The sequence below is a fragment of the Argentina silus genome (assembly GCF_951799395.1).
Source record: "Argentina silus genome assembly, chromosome: 7".
Lineage (NCBI taxonomy): Eukaryota > Metazoa > Chordata > Actinopteri > Argentiniformes > Argentinidae > Argentina > Argentina silus.
The window spans coordinates 17,013,843-17,029,787 of NC_139661.1; the positions used below are offsets into that span (position 1 = coordinate 17,013,843).

Below are 15,945 nucleotides of genomic sequence, written 5' to 3' on the forward strand. Positions count from 1 at the left end.
GACAGGCAGACAGCCCCAGACAGGGCACTTCTCCTCTGAGCCTTGGACGGGCCCTCGTAGTTAGTCAAGGCTTTCAATGATGCCTCTTTCTGTGTAGTGTGGTGGTGTTGTTTATCAGGTTTCTGTCCAGGCACAGGGGCCCCTCTGGTTCTCCAGGGCCGGCGCTTGGAGGGAATGTCGTCCAGCACCTCGTACTGGGGCCAGACACGGTGGCGTGGGAGGCGTGCTGGATCCAGTCTCACCGTGGCTGGGACACCGCCTCGCTGAGGTAGGAGTTTAACCCTTTGAGTGGAGCTGTGTGGGACCACCTCTTCTTCCTCGTCATCATCCACCACCTCTTTGTCATTCACTGAGCTGGTCAGAGAATATCTTGGGGACATGTGGTCTTGTGTTGGGTTGGTGGGGGATGAGACACTCCTCTGTCTTTTCTTCTCTCCCTCATCTCTTGGTGGGGGGACAGGGCATAGTTTGTAACCTCTAAAACCTGGTGGTTCTCTGAGCTTTCTGTCCTTCCAGGAATGCTTGGGGGCGGTGCTTAGCTGGCCCACAATGTGGTGTTTCTGATTGGCCCCTTTCTCTGTCTGTCCAGCTGCTTGGCCAACAGCAGTTGTCTGCAGAAAAACACAAAAGAAAAAAAAAATTCATGATAGAAATACTATTCATAGTTATACAGTAAAACTAAACATTTATATAATGACTGTAACAGTATCTAATCTGAAGTTGCTACAAGTATAAATTGTGAAGTATTTCCCTATAGGGTATATTGAATTTCAGTTGTATACAACATCAAAATTCATTTTGAGGTAGCGCATTGGTACCTGTTGGGGAAGTGTGTGTTTTGGGGGTCTGGCTTGTATAACTGACACGCAGCCTTGTGCCCAGGAGTCTGTAGTCGATGGCAGGGGCTCTGAATCCTCTGCCCAGGTGGGGGCACTCTCTGGCCCCTCCCCCTCATCCTGGACCAGGAACTGCCACTCCAGGATCTGCATCAAGGAATCTCGAGCACAGGACGCTGTGAATGGCACCAGCTTTAAAGGAAACGTTGTATTGGTCAGTCCAGCAGGGAATGGGAGCGAATTAGTGAGTGAAATGAAGAGAGATTGAAATTAAGTGAAATAGTTGCCAGGTCAAATCATTGCAGTTTCTCCCGTAAGCAAAGCAAAGCATTTACTGGAATTTCATACTCCCATTCAATGTAAAGCCATACCATTTGAGGGAGGTCAGTGCTATATGAATGATGATGATCATAATGTGTCAGAGTGTGCCCTTGGCCTCTATTAGCCCTAGAGAGTGTCACTCAGTCTACCTGTGTCAGCAATGCTGCCTCACCTGTCTCTGAAGGTACACCTCGTAACACCTTTCCATGACTTGGCTCATGAATTCATCCAAGACCTCCACCACTACCTCCTCTCCCTCCTCCTGCCCCAGCATGGAGATCCAGTGGGACTGAGTGAGCCGGCCCGGGACGATGTCCACCACATCTGGGCTTAGGCTTGGGGGAGGAGGGGGTGCAGGAGCAGAAGGGGTGCGCCCCTTTGCAGACTTCGATGCAGCTCGTGACATCTCCGCTGGGAGAGACTGGTGATGAAATGTGAGGAGAGATGAAAGTATGACGACAGTACAGAAATTCAGAAACTGTTGTATGTAAGCTTATGCTAGCTATATGACTGAATTATCCACCACTCCCAGCAACAGCACTAGGTTTGCCTACTTTCTGTGCTATGAAGGATTCACTGTTTCACTCCTATAGTAACTGGTTAAATAGCTATCTAACTTGTTTATCTTTACTGAAACAATTCACCAGAGGGCAACAACCATTAGTAACACACACAGGTCAAGCCACTTGGGAGCAACAACGAAGTATTTTGCAAGCTGCACTGATTTAACTACGCAAACTACGCAACTTAATATAGCCAAACACAAATAAAACCGCTGCTCATTTATATAATGTTATTATTATTACCTTCAGAGTAAAATAGCAACAAACTGTAAATCTTAGCTTCAACCTCCGATTGTTTATACAGAGCCAAGTGTTTCCCTCGCTCTCCTACTTGCTTGGCGTCTACACTTGGGGACATGGTTGCATAGCAACGAAAAACACACCTCCATTTGGACGGACTACAAAAATACTTCCGGGTTAAGCCTTTCATAATAAGAGATCTCTCGTTTGAAACCTAATCTTGAGACACATTAGATGTCAATTTTCCAAGGAATTTATTTGATAGTCATGTGTTTTGTATTCAAGCGGAAGAAAATTGTCGAAAAGGATTACAAAACACAGTCTTACAGCCATGTGTTTTTGCTACACAAAGACCATATGACTTTTAATTAGAAAAAAATAAGACTTCCGACTCAATATCATAAAAAAACAAAACAAGATCTGTACACGCTGAGCAAATCCCTCTCTGTAGCTCCTCAAACAGTGTGCACGATACAGTGGCTCATGGTGAGGATAGGAAAATGAAGAAGAAACAGAAGAGGCATCCTTCAAGCTCACGGAAAGGTAACTTAGTTTGAGTTAGTTTGCTAAACAGAGTCAACCTTCTTCTACTGTGTTGCTGAGTGATGTAGTTCATCTGGCTAGCTAGCTAAATGAATTAGCTATCTATCAGGTCAGATGGTCCATGCCATTACTGTTTCTGTTAGTCAGGCGTGAGTAACTTATTGTCTTTCTGATTCTGTTTTTACACAGGGTCAGACCAACAGTCTGATTGGGAAGAAATCTCCCATATTAAAGAAGAGCCTAGTGAACATCCTAACTATGACCCAGCACTCCACTCATTGAAGAAGGAGAATCAGCTGGAGCTGGAAAATAAACAGTCAAATGGTTCAACAAAACTGAGACGTGGGCGGAGTGTAAATGCAAATATGGTCAAAACTGAAATCAATGCTGAGGCCTTGCTTGTCCAAGCAAATGGCAAGTACTCAACCACCCAGAAGAGAATCATCGCAAAAACTCACAATGGCTCACAACTCTTCTCAGTCAGGAAAAGTGTGAAGTCAGATGACAGACCATTGTTGAGCATGGGCAGGTTCCCTTGTCAAGACTGTGACGCCGTCTTCCAGGGCATCCTCGTCCTGCAGAACCACCAGCAAGAGGCCCACGCTGATCTGCGACCTTGCGGCTGCAATGTATGTGGGAAGCGCTTCCGCACCCCTCAAGTGCTGGCCAATCACATTCGCACACACACTCGGGAGAAGCCGTTCCTCTGCAACATCTGCAACATGCGCTTCAGCCAGAGGAGTAGCCGGGACACACACAAGCTCCAGCACATGGGGGAGAAACCGTTCAGCTGTCAGGAGTGTGGATTGAGCTTCTCCCGGCTCTGCGAGCTGAAAAGGCATGCTGCTATTCACACAGAGGAGAAACCACATACCTGCACTGAGTGTGGTGAGTTCCTTACAAGGAACTTATTAAAACAGCTTATGTGAACAGGACATGCACGCAATTCAGTAAATCGACTGATGCATTATCTTTCCATCACAATTTCCTCCTTTATTCTCTCCAGGTAAGAGTTTCCGACGCGCCTCACACCTGCGTCACCATGTCCTAATCCACACTGGTGAGCTTCCCTTCTCCTGCACGGACTGTGGGAAGAGGTTCCGCAACTCGGCCAACATCTCTGCCCACCGGCGCATCCACACGGGGGTGCGCCCGTTCCCCTGCCCAGTGTGTGGGAGAAGCTTCAGGCTCAGTCAGGGCATGCAGCTGCACATGCTCACCCACACCAAGGAGCGTCCCCACGCCTGTCAGGACTGTGGTAAGACCTTCGCCCGTCTCACCTACCTGAAGGACCACCAGCTCATCCACACTGGGGAGAGACCACACTACTGCGAGGACTGTGGCCGCTGCTTCAGGCAACAGGGGGCGCTGCAGAGTCACCGCCTGACGCATTCGGGGGCCAAGCCTCACACCTGCCTAGACTGTAGCAAGTGCTTCAGACATTCTTTTGAGTTGAAGGTACACATGAGAGTGCACAGCGACGAGCGGCCGTACAGCTGCAAGGTCTGCAACAAGAGCTACAAGAGCCCAGGGGGACTGCGCATCCACGAGCGCAGCCACACCGGCTCCCGTCCGTACGTCTGCTCCGAATGCGGTAAGGGCTTCAAAGAGGCAGGAGTCCTTAAAAGACACATGCCAGTGCACACTGGGGAGAGAGCCTATAAGTGTGAGTACCGGTACTGCAAGAAGAAGTTCTCTCAGCTCGGTGCATACCGCACTCACCTTCGCCTGCACACTGGAGAGAAGCCCTATCCGTGCACCCAGTGTCCTAAGACTTTCCGCCACAGCAACAGCTTGAAGGAGCACGTGCTGATTCACACAGGGGAGGCTCCCTTTCCCTGCCCGGAGTGTGGGAAACTGTTCAGATACAGAAAATCTCTTGGAACACACAGAAAATTGCACATGGACAAATTGGCAGGAAAAGTTTAAGTTTAAGTGAACATTTGTCAGAACAAATCGTAATCAGAAATAGTCATGACAATGTGCTAGATTTGATGATGGGGCTAAATTCACTGTTTTATGCAGATGCTGAGGTGACAATTATATGAAGATGAAATACGATTTCCATCATTTGGTATTAGATCTACTTAACTGTAAATAAACGTAATATGTTGAGACACATTAATGATATGTAGAATACTTCTTGAATTTGGCTCGTTTTGATCGTCTGCTCTTAGATTGAGACCAACTTGTTTGACACACTGAATAAAGACGAAACTTAATGGCAATTCGGTATTTGTGTAATGGCGAAACATCAACAGTAGTGGGAGTCATACGCCTATATATGCACTATACGCCATATTACTAGAACTATGGCTACACTGTACCATCATTATCATGATGATACAATGTCTATCTGATTATCATACAGGCTACTTGGCGACCGTGACCGCCGTGTGCTCATTAGCACTTGAAGGTTCAGGACGGCTCATTAACATTTTCCACAACGGAAAAGGTGTACTCTATGTATGTAATGCTTTAATATATAATTGTCAAGTTGTGTGCCCCCATCAACTATTCTATTCTTAATTACCTGCGTTGACGCATAATGTTGCAGTATTTACTCTGTCTTAAGTGTCCTTACAGTGACAACGGAGTATGTGTCGCCAATGCAACAGGTGTCGGGTCCTCAAACTCACATTTGTTTAGGTTGTCCGGATAGCCACGAGGTGGCGTCTTTAGCCACGAGGTGGCTGAAGTCTGCTAGCCTACTCTTTCTTACCGTTGTAGGCTGCCATTGAACTTCCAGTGTCTGCTCGATCGAAGGAATCAGACTAAATGTTATGTTTTTATGATTTCAATCTTGATTTTATGCAATACGATTATGCAATGTGGTGTTCTTTGAAATTGTCAAACAGTGTTCTTTTTTATGTATGTTATGCACAGGTGTCTGTTGACCTATAACACAGTATGCATTATAACAGTGCATCGTTCTGTTATATTATGAATAATAGACGGTCCTACCAATAGTTTATTTGTGAAGAGTGTCAATTGCACTCACACTCCTGCGTTTGAAATGCTTCATTCGATGGAGTGACTCACAGTAGGCTACACCTACATAAATGCAATTTTCCAAACACTGATTTGTTATCTTGCGTTTAATTAACGAATGCATGAACAAGTAACCGTTAAAAGTGAATTCTTCACGTTGATTGCACGCCTGCTTTTGCAATACTATCAGCTGTTTGACCAAACTTGTCATATTGGCCCAGTGCCGTTGCTCTCTCCCTTGTTCCAGAAGGCGGAAGGAGGGGGCTGCTAAAGTTCTGCGCATGCTCTGTAGGTTGTTTTTCACAAAATCCTCGCTTAAAGTGAGCCGAGCGACGAAAGTTCCTTGTCTTTGACCGGAGACCAACGCGCAGACGGGCGGACGATAACAGCATCCACTGCTGTTATTCAGCCTTCACATCTCAATGAACTGTTCGCAAAGAAAGCACTGATCGTGCCCACTGCTTTGCAGGGCAGAGATACTGATCAGTGTTTGAATACTGCATTTTTTTTCTTATGAAATTATTTTCATAGATCTTTATTTGTAGGGTATTTGCATTTTTTTCCACCATGGTGCTAGGAAAGGTAAAGAGCTTCACCGTAAGCTACGACTGTCTTAATGACAGCAATGTCCCCGTTTTCTCTAGCGGGGACTCCGTCTCAGGGAGGGTGATTATCGAAGTCACCGGAGAAATCCGTGTGAAATCTCTTAAAATCCACGCTAAAGGATTTGCAAAAGTTCGTTGGACTGAATCACGCAATGCTGGATCCAACACTGCCTATACGCAAAATTACACAGAAGAAGTGGAATATCTAAACCATAGAGACATCTTGATTGGACATGAAAGAGGTAAGATGAAAACCTATTCGTAGCGATATAAATTACTTCGTTTCTGTGATGCTCTTTGTTGCTCAGGTTGACCCGGTTGTTAGGGGATGCTGTAGCCGATAGTGCTGTCCACCTCTGTAACAATGGACTAGAATGAATGTAGGCTATAACCAGAACGAATGAGGATGAAGGATCCATAAGAACATGTTTTTCAATATCTACCTTTCATTTGGATCATCACTTCAACAAATGAATGAGAGCAACATCATTTTCTTGGACCTAGAATCTATCTCGCATTGAGACATGTCATAACCATTCTGTGAAGAAATCAGTAATAATTTGGCCATTATGTATTGCAATATGCTTTTTTAGATATATTTTCTGTTATGTATATGAAGACAGTGTTTCTGTAAGTCATCAAGTTGGATCTGTCAGGATTGCAGAATGAATGACAGCCCCCCATCCTTGACTCTTTTTAGGGAAATTATATGAAATGCAATCCCTCCGAGGCACAATATTCAATGGGGCAAAGCTATACTATAAGATATTTGAATTTAACCTAAAGATATATTTTTATCGAGCGATGCTACCAGGTTTAACACTAGCTTTTTCTTAAGTTTCCACCCATTGTTCAAAGCGGTTCAATCCTGTTCAGAAAACTGGAAGTGAGGGGGTGAAGGGACTGTGCTTTCTCTCCGCTGATTGGCTGAAGTGCTCATGTGCTGCCCAATGACCTCATGCTTTGGTAGAAAAGTGACAGAAAAGCCTGCAACTTTGTATCCGACCTGTCAGCAACAATAAAGGTTAGAAAGTAGCCGCAATATAAGAAATGTGCATTTCTTCTTCCTTGAGCATCATCAATTCTTTCTTGCCTTTGTATGAATCTGAATTGGGCATATATAATTGAATATCAGCAATTGCAGCTCTATAAATGGTGCATCAATTCTGCACCTAAATGAGAATAGCATCATTTTAATGCATTATGCAACATTCGCGGCTACATAAAGTGAATTTAGTTGTTCGATTTCAATTTTGCACTCCTCACTCAAACTTGGAAGTCTAGTCATCCTTGTTGCTGTAGTAGGTGTGTTAGCCTGTTGCTAAGGTAGGTGGTCTGTCAATTGGTTGGACAGAAAGGTCAGTCCGAGAATCGAGCTGAGTGCTGGGTGGAAATGTATGATATTATTTGTACAGTATAGCCTATTGGAATTGTAACTTTGCTGTATGTTCCCATAGACCATCAGTGCATGCCCTGAACGGTTATTTTAAGCCTGTAATCTGTATCTTTCTGGTTAAAAAAAAAAAAAAAAAAATAAAAAAAAAAGTAAATCTATGTATATGGGGAATTATAAATGTACCCACTTGCATGCTGCTTATGAATTGGTGTCAATTGTTAGTTTGTTTGTTTCGGTTTCTCTGTAATGGCCTTAATTCTGCCTTTCTCTGTTGGTTCACAATTATGATTGAAATTATGTATGTAGTGTTTGTAAGGAGAGATTAAGCTTAATAAAGGTGTGATTGGTATACTTGCTTCTTTGTCTGTCCTCTTTTCATTAGCGATGTGTCCCTTCTCTCTGTCTGTAACAATCTTCTCACGTGTAATAATGAATGGGCAAAATTGTCTGCGGTCCATGCTGCAGTACACGCGTCAGGTCTTTAGGGGGCTGTCCCTGAGAGTGAGCAGGTTAGGTTGAGCCCCCGACTGAATGCCGCACAGTGAATGCGTAATGATAGAGACCGGCTTGGGGAAGCTGCTCGCTCCGGTTTAGGCCGGTCTTCTCCTGCTCGAGTCTGCTTTTGAGTGACAGCTCGGCACTTGTTTACCACGGCTCTGCCGCTGCTTAGACTGGGAGGGAGTGCTGAGCTGGCATAAACTGATCACCCGTTCCGCCGCTAGGCATTGAAATAGCATAAAGGGTATATGTAAAGAAACTATACACGTATATTATTACTAATCATCTAATGCGTAATAATGCAACTGCAAAAACAACCCCACACCCAATACACAAAGAATAACTGCATATTTGGAGCAAATAATGAAACTGAGCCGCTTTTTCTATTATGAATATGACAAATGAATCTGCATTTCTAGATTATTGTATCAATGCTATTTGATGTGTTCAATGCAAATAACGTACACTATTTGTACCAAAAAATGGGTTAATGTTCCATACTTGATGTTTTTTCCTAAGTGGGTTAGATGTGTTTTTTTCCAGTGACAAAGGGATTCTTTTATCAGAGTACATAATTTCACATTCACAGTTTCAAAGGGGTTTTCTGACATGTACATTCTCATATAATATGCTTTTCATGTTTTGTTTTTTTCAAAGTGTTCTAAATATATTTTGAAAACAAGTATGAGCTTTATTGTCTTCTTTGTTCCTCTGTGTTGTGATTATTCAGGTGCCATCATAGCACATTTCCCAGGTATAGTATACATGTATATGGAATATTGTCCTTCTTTTGTTTCAGATGATGACAACTCAGAAGAAGGTCTCACCACTATCCCTTCAGGAAGACACGAGTATGCATTCAGCCTTGAGCTTCCACAGACGTGAGTGCCCATTCTTGAATACTTAATCAACAGAAAGATGAAAGAACAAAGTTTTTTTTATTTGAATACCCTTGTGTCTGTCTTTAACTGTGCTGTGGACGTCCCTCTTTAATGACCTAGTTGTGTCCCTGTTGTGTCTCCCCTCTCCCCCCTCCAGACCTCTGGCTACCTCCTTTGAAGGGAAACATGGCAGTGTGCGATACTGGGTTAAGGCAGAGCTGCACAGGCCATGGCTCCTGCCAATGAAGACCAAGAAGGAATTCACTGTCTTTGAACACATCGACATCAACACTCCCTTGCTGCTGGTGAGCTTCCAGAGATCTCTCTTGGTGCACTGAGGGTGCTGTCTTATGTGGGTTTGGTCAGACAGCAGTTCTTTGTGTGATCCCTTATAATACACTCAAGAGTTCAACAGCATGACCATAGTTTGGTAATTGATGGGCAAATTTAGGACGAATTGGCCAGCACACTCTTGTTCATTCTCATTCATTTTAAATCAGATTTGGTCTAGTTTCTACCGGGTCCTCTGTGGTGTTGAGGTAATAGAATATGCATTTCACCCATTTCAGTTGTGCTTCACCAGTTGACCCCAAAGCAAAGAGGATACTAGTGAACAGTATCAGTTTAATATCTAACAAAGACAATTTCAACTTAAGTTTATATGATATAAAGAATATAGACCTACAGAATATAGAACTAAAGAGTTTATGTCCATGTTCCAAGTTAAGGACTGATTCTAGGTGTGTGAAAATACAGGTGTATTAAATGTTCTTCAATGTACATTGGCAGCCACTTAATTGTGATTATTACTTGAATGTGTTGACATATCCTCGGGGAACGAAACGAAAAGCAGTTTTCTCCCTCCCTGTTTTTGACAGGTGCTGTGCTGTATGCCTGACATACATTAAAACTGTCACCACAGTTTCTGGCAGTAGGCCAAGATCTCACGCAAGAAGCTTTTTTCATGCCCAAGGCCTGATTGTGAACAGAGGTATCAACACAAGAAAGATTTCGTAACGTAATCCTTTTTTTGTTTTCTCTTCTTCAGTCACCACAGGCAGGCACGAAAGACAAGACATTATGCTGCTGGTTCTGTACCTCAGGTCCAATCTCCCTCAGTGCCAAAATCGAAAGGAAGGGATATACCCCAGGTAAGGAGAAAAAACAAAACAAAAACACTCTTCCACTTGAATTGATTAGATTAGGGCACCTGTGCTCTTGTCGATTAAAGCCTGAAAGTGGTGGCTGGCAGAATTCTGTTTGATGGAGACATCCGAATGATCTCTTGATTGACTGACGAACATGACTAAACCACTGTTGTCTCTCTCTCTCTCTCTCTCTCTCTCTCTCTCTCTCTCTCTCTCTTTTGTCCCTGCAGGAGAGTCGATTCAGATCTTTGCCGAGATCGAGAACTGCTCCTCTCGCATGGTCGTGCCAAAGGCAGCCATCTACCAAACACAGACCTTCTACGCCAAAGGGAAGATGAAGGAGGTGAAACAGCTAGTGGCCAACCTCAGAGGAGAGTCTCTGTCCTCGGGAAAGACGGAGACGTGGAGCGGGAAGATGCTGAAGATCCCACCCGTCTCCCCCTCCATCTTGGACTGCAGCATCATCAGGGTGGAGTACTCTCTCATGGTGAGTGGGGCGACTCGATCTGAAGGACTCTCCTCTTTTGTTCTCTTACCCTTTCATTTTCCTCCACCCCCCCCCCCCCCACACACACACACACACAGCCTCATACACTGCTGTACAATTACTGTCAAACTATTCAAAGTAGGCTTCAGTGATGTACAATGTGACAAGGAACTATTTTATATTTGGGTCATTTTCAAGAACCCTCATGTTCCTGGAGAGCTCTAGGCTATTATCTCTCCCAGTGAAGGTTTGTGACGTAGGCAGCCATGACACTGTCACTGAGACTGCACCAGGTGTTCTCTCCGTACGCTGCTAAGAGGATCAGCCTAGAATATCTGGGGCAACACCTTACCTGGACATGTTAATGACATCTTTACCCTGGGAACTGACTGCTCCAGGCTCCAGGCTTCTCCTTGCATATGTGGAACGCCTCATAAGATAACCCAGATATTATACAACCATGGAACTCACCCCACTGCATTCCATGACCATATAATCTAGAACGTTGAGGAAGGGGTCTGGGTGTTCCCAGTGAGAGGCTTACTAACCTAACCTCTCTGTTGTTCCTGCTTCTCCAGGTGTACGTGGACATCCCTGGTGCCATGAACCTGTCCCTCAACCTGCCTCTGGTCATCGGAACCATCCCCCTGCACCCCTTCGGCAGCCGCACCTCCAGTGTCAGCAGCCAGTGCAGCATGACCATGAGCTGGCTGGGCATGGCTCTGCCCGAGAGACCTGAAGGTAGGCAGACACTCTCTGGACCGCCACCTCCAACGCCACCACCACCACCATGCTATCACACTCATCTCCAATGGAACCTCTCAACCGTCATTATGCGATCCAACACTGACCTCCCATGGACCATATTACTAGTTTATACACCAGACACTTTCATCCAAGAGAACTTGAGAATCATAGTAGTTTGCGTACACTTCAGTTGCAGTTCCACGCTTGAATGCCAGCTCCAATGCTGACATGTGTTTCTTTCTTTCTTTCTTTCTGTTCAGCACCACCGAGCTATGCAGAGATTGTGACAGAGGAGCAGAGGCAGAGCGGCTTGGACGTCACCTCAGCCAGGGATGAGTTTGAGGGACCACTCTTTGCCTATATCCAGGAGTTCCGCTTCCAGCCCCCTCCACTCTACTCTGAGGTATGTATCAGCATAACAACAGTATGCTAATCGTAGGCCTGCCACCACATAGTAGGACTGTCCCCAATAAGCATGAATCAACCAAACTAAACTGGTACTTTACATTCTGCAGTTAGTGAATACATTGAAGCTAGATGCTGCCCTATTCAACTGCTCCTGATTGGATTTCCGATGCTGACTGGATTTTCCGATACTGAAATTAAGTTTGACATTTTGTCAAGAAGTCTTCCGGTGATTAAAGTGTCGCTTCCTCTTTTTGCTCTCCCTCCAGATTGATCCTAACCCTGATCAAGCCAGCCGGACGGAGGAGCGCAGGCCTGACACCTGTCCATCACGCTGAAGGAAACCGCGGAGCCACGCCACGGGCGTTCAACCTCCTCAAGTCAAGCTCAGCTTTGTTTATCTTCCCGGCGACAGCGTTCGCACTCCGCCGTCGACGTCGAGAGAAAAACAAACAAATAAACAAACAAACAAACAGACACGGACATACCGCGGGTGCGTGTACAAAGCCCCTCCCCCTCCCAGTGAGAGGCACAGGAAGTCACCGCCGGGGATCCCTTCCTGTCCGCCTGCCCCAGGGATGGGCGGAGGGAACACACCTAACCTGTGAGAACCCCCTGTAGTGGAGACAGGCCCTGGCAGAGTGATGCTGATGATGTGTGCCGGGGTCCTGCTGGCCTATAGCTCTCTTTACCACCTGTTTCTTCTTCTGTTCCCACGGCACATACGGACATGGCTCTGACTCAGAGCAGAACTATCGTGTCCAGACCTGAGCAGAGAAAGAAGACAACAGCAAGAAGAGATAATGATATTATAACCACAAGTCTGAAAGAGCTCAGCAGCAGTCAACAACGGAGCAAAGACTAGCCTCCTCCTGCCTCCTTTGGGATTTTTTTTTGCACATGTTATTCTTTGCTTGAGTTGTGTGGCTCCATTTAGAAAGTAAAAAAAAAATCACTAATAGTTGTTTTTTTCTCTCAGCCTCGTAATACGCTGGACTATAAAGAGACTGTAGGCTTAACTGAGTTAACTCCTAGACTCCTTATCCGCACAACTTTGAACAACGCAGAGAACATAATTGGAGAGAAGGAAGATTGAAAAGGACAAAAACAATGCACTGACCTTGTTTAAGCTGTTTTAACATGTTCTTTTTCCTTATGACATATCCTTAATGTCTGGTAGGCTGGACTATAAAAGCAAAACAGCAGCACACTCTTCATCCTGAAGCTCTCATTGTTGCCTCCTCAGCTTGGATCCAAGTGTGGCTTTTCCTTTCTTTTTTGGTTCTGTTTCGCTATGTCTGTCTTTTTATTTTAGTTCCAAACTTAGAATGCCTTTAAGCCAATCATTGTTTGCTTTGTGTTTATGTTGCCCTTGCCCTGGAGTAGAGGAGCCATAGGCGAGCACTTACCACTCAAATTGTGCATAAAGCGTGTGTGCGTGTGTGTGTGTGTGTGTGTGTGTGTGTCTGTCTTTGTGTGTGTGTTAGTGTGAGACAGAAAGGGTGGAAGATATTAGGATGCCCACTCGACCTCAACGTCTGCAGCCCCTCTACTCACAGCACAGAGCAACGCAGGCTTATATACTGCCTAAAAAAGCACTGTCTCAGTTTTGTTTTAATTGCACTGTTTGTGAAATAGTGAAAGGAGTTTTTAAGTAATACTACCAAAACAAGAGAGAAGACACACACACACACAGAGTAGCAAGGTTTTCTAAGACAAACGACATTCCCTTTTTGTCCTGCTGCACTTGCCGAATTCATCCACCAACTGTTTGATTTTCCAGACCAGTGAAGCCAAAATGCTAGAAAAAAAAGAACAGAAAATAAAACTTGACGTGATGTGACCTGCTTCTAAAGATGAGACAGGAGTAACACCCAGCTAGACTACATGCTGGGGAAGAGTCTGACCTTGCTAAAGCTCAACTCAGACTGGCCAAGAACAAGTAGTTGTATAGGTTGACATGAGTAATACATTGGTTTTCAAACTCATTCAGCAGCTAGGCCAGCTAGAGTGGAGGTTTAACATCGTCGACAACGTGAAGCACTTTTTGATAAGAAAAATAAAATAAAATTAAAACATAGCGTTCATGGTGAAGGTCTGGAAGACGTTTGGTAACCACGTCATTTCCTGATGGAAAAATTCAGTCAAGCAGTGTTTGTGTTGGAATGCATTATTTAATCTTTTTAAACTTTTTTTTTTTTTTTTTTTTACAGTTGTAGCTGACACATGTTTGTATGTGTATGTGTATGTGTGTTTGTGTGTGCTCTACCAAGATCCTGCTAGCAACTATAAGAATACAGCTTCTAACAGTAACAGACAACTTCGAATTAAAGTGATCTTATCTTAGTGGCCTTGACACAGAACTGACCTAATTACGATATTCATTATCGAGTGTCTAAATAATATACCTTACTCTTTTGTTCTTTTTTTTGTTTGTCTATATGTACGAGTCCTTTAATGTTTTTCAAAGGGACAAAAAGGGAAGAGAAAAAAATAGTCCTTTTAAAGCTAGTGTTTGATATGACGATCCCTGGACAAACCTCTTTGATTGTGTGTTTGTCCAGAGCAGATTTGTGACAACTGGGCTAGTTTATGTACTTGGGCATTGATGTTTTGTTTTCCAGTCAAACAACCCCTATTCAGTTTAGTTAGTTTCTCCTCAGATGTCGGGAACAACAGCTGTAGACCAGCCCCCCTAACTCTAATCCTAACCCCCCTGCCCAACCCCCACCCCCGACCCGACTGAATACATCTTAGATAACTAATGGACTACACCGCTATTCTAAGATAAAATCACTCTCTTCACTTATATCTTCTTTTTCTGTTATGTTTGTTTTTCGTTTCGATTTTATCTTAGGGAATCTGTATCAAGCTAAATAATACAATGAATAAGCTTAAATCTGTTTCAGGTTGGTCAATTCCATAGTCCATTGCTTGGGCCTTAGTGTAGTCCAGTGTTGAAGCTAAACTCCTGACTGGTGAAGTCGGGAACTAAAATGCTAAAATATGCGAGAGGGGAAGTGAAATGTTTTAGAAACAAAGTGCAATATTACTCATTTGAATTATTTGTTTTATTTCACAATTTGTATGACTAGTTTCTTCTTTGTCTTTTTAGTTTGTTGATCATGATCATATATAGGTATTGTATGAATACATGTTCGGAATGATTTTAACCTTTTGTCTAGTTCTTCCTTTGAGTTGAATAAACTTTTGTTCAAAATTGAAATTGACTCTTGTGGCAAACCTTGTTTTTCTGGTGGATGGCATTGATTGATTCTAGTATATGATACTGTACAAATAACAATTTCCTCAGAGTATTGTTTTCCTCAAATTGGCACCAACACATTTGAGAGCCCATTTTCTTTACTACAGACCATCAAACATCAGCACATGAGTTTGAAGTGAAGCAAAAATGGTCTCCTCTCCAAGTAGCCTGAAATCAATTTTATTTGGCTCTGCATCAGTGGAGCCAAGGCAGTACTGCTGCATTTATTTATTTATTTTTATTTATTTGTGTGGGGGGGGGGGGGTTATATATACAGTACCAGTCAAAAGTTTGGACACACCTTCTCATTCAATGGTTTTTCTTTATTTTTTATTATTTTCTACATTGTAGATTAATATTGAAGACATCAAAACTATGAAGGAACACATATGGAATTATGTAGTAAACAAGAAAGTGTTAAACAAACCAGAATATGGTTTATATTTTAGATTCTTCAAAGTAGCCACCTTTTGCTTTGATGACAGCTTTGCACACTCTTGGCAAGGTGTGTCCAAACCTTTGAGTGGTACTGTATATATATTTTTTGTTTTCACAATGCAATAATCAATATAAACAACATACAACAAAATAAAATGAAACAAATAAATACACAATAACATTGAAGTTATTTACAAACCAACAAGTACTGCTGCATTTTGAAAGAAAAAAACACAGGTTTGGCTGTCATAACTAGTGCAACAGCGCCTCTACTGGTTGCCTCTAGCACTTACATTTTACTGAGCAGCAATCAATTGCATGGTACTTTGGGCCGAGTCTCACTAAATCAAGACTCTCAATCGAGGGATGAGATTCTGGGATCCGAGATTATTTAGGGCCTGACATTACATAGGCTACAAGTATGGTGGCCAACAATGTCAAACATATATCAAACAGTCCGGAAGGTACAGCAGATACAGTTAAGGAATATCTACTTACTTACTTACTGACTTATTGACTTGCTTGCATCCAGAGTTGAATGAGTTTTCATACTTTCATACTACTACTACTACTACTAATAA

At 43.5% G+C, this 15,945-nt stretch overlaps 2 protein-coding genes across 2 annotated transcripts; both read left to right on the plus strand.

The window, feature by feature from the left end:
• Positions 1-3,024: 3,024 nt before the first annotated feature.
• LOC310807475 (uncharacterized protein) lies at positions 3,025-4,548 on the plus strand (the record flags this gene model as incomplete). Its single annotated transcript, XM_083673971.1, has 2 exons — positions 3,025-3,391; positions 3,510-4,548. 2 exons carry the CDS (start codon positions 3,025-3,027, stop codon positions 4,430-4,432), a joined length of 1,290 nt encoding a protein of 429 aa, XP_083530097.1. The 3' UTR covers positions 4,433-4,548.
• Positions 4,549-5,854: 1,306 nt separating this feature from the next.
• arrdc3a (arrestin domain containing 3a) lies at positions 5,855-14,887 on the plus strand. The gene is made up of 8 exons (XM_083673815.1): positions 5,855-6,341; positions 8,793-8,874; positions 9,032-9,179; positions 9,923-10,025; positions 10,253-10,509; positions 11,088-11,250; positions 11,517-11,659; positions 11,931-14,887. The coding sequence occupies exons 1-8, from the start codon at positions 6,062-6,064 to the stop codon at positions 11,997-11,999; spliced, it is 1,245 nt and encodes a 414-aa protein (XP_083529941.1). The 5' UTR covers positions 5,855-6,061; the 3' UTR covers positions 12,000-14,887.
• The last annotated feature ends 1,058 nt before the right edge of the window (positions 14,888-15,945 follow it).

What these genes read in the sequence shown, in the direction of transcription:
- arrdc3a (XM_083673815.1), top strand. Translation starts at nt 6,062, where the DNA reads ATGGTGCTAGGAAAGGTAAAGAGCTTCACCGTAAGCTACGACTGTCTT. An exon ending in CTTGATTGGACATGAAAGAG is followed by an intron (nt 6,342 to 8,792) that starts GTAAGATGAAAA and finishes CTTTTGTTTCAG; the next exon opens with ATGATGACAACTCAGAAGAA. An exon ending in TCAACACTCCCTTGCTGCTG is followed by an intron (nt 9,180 to 9,922) that starts GTGAGCTTCCAG and finishes TCTCTTCTTCAG; the next exon opens with TCACCACAGGCAGGCACGAA.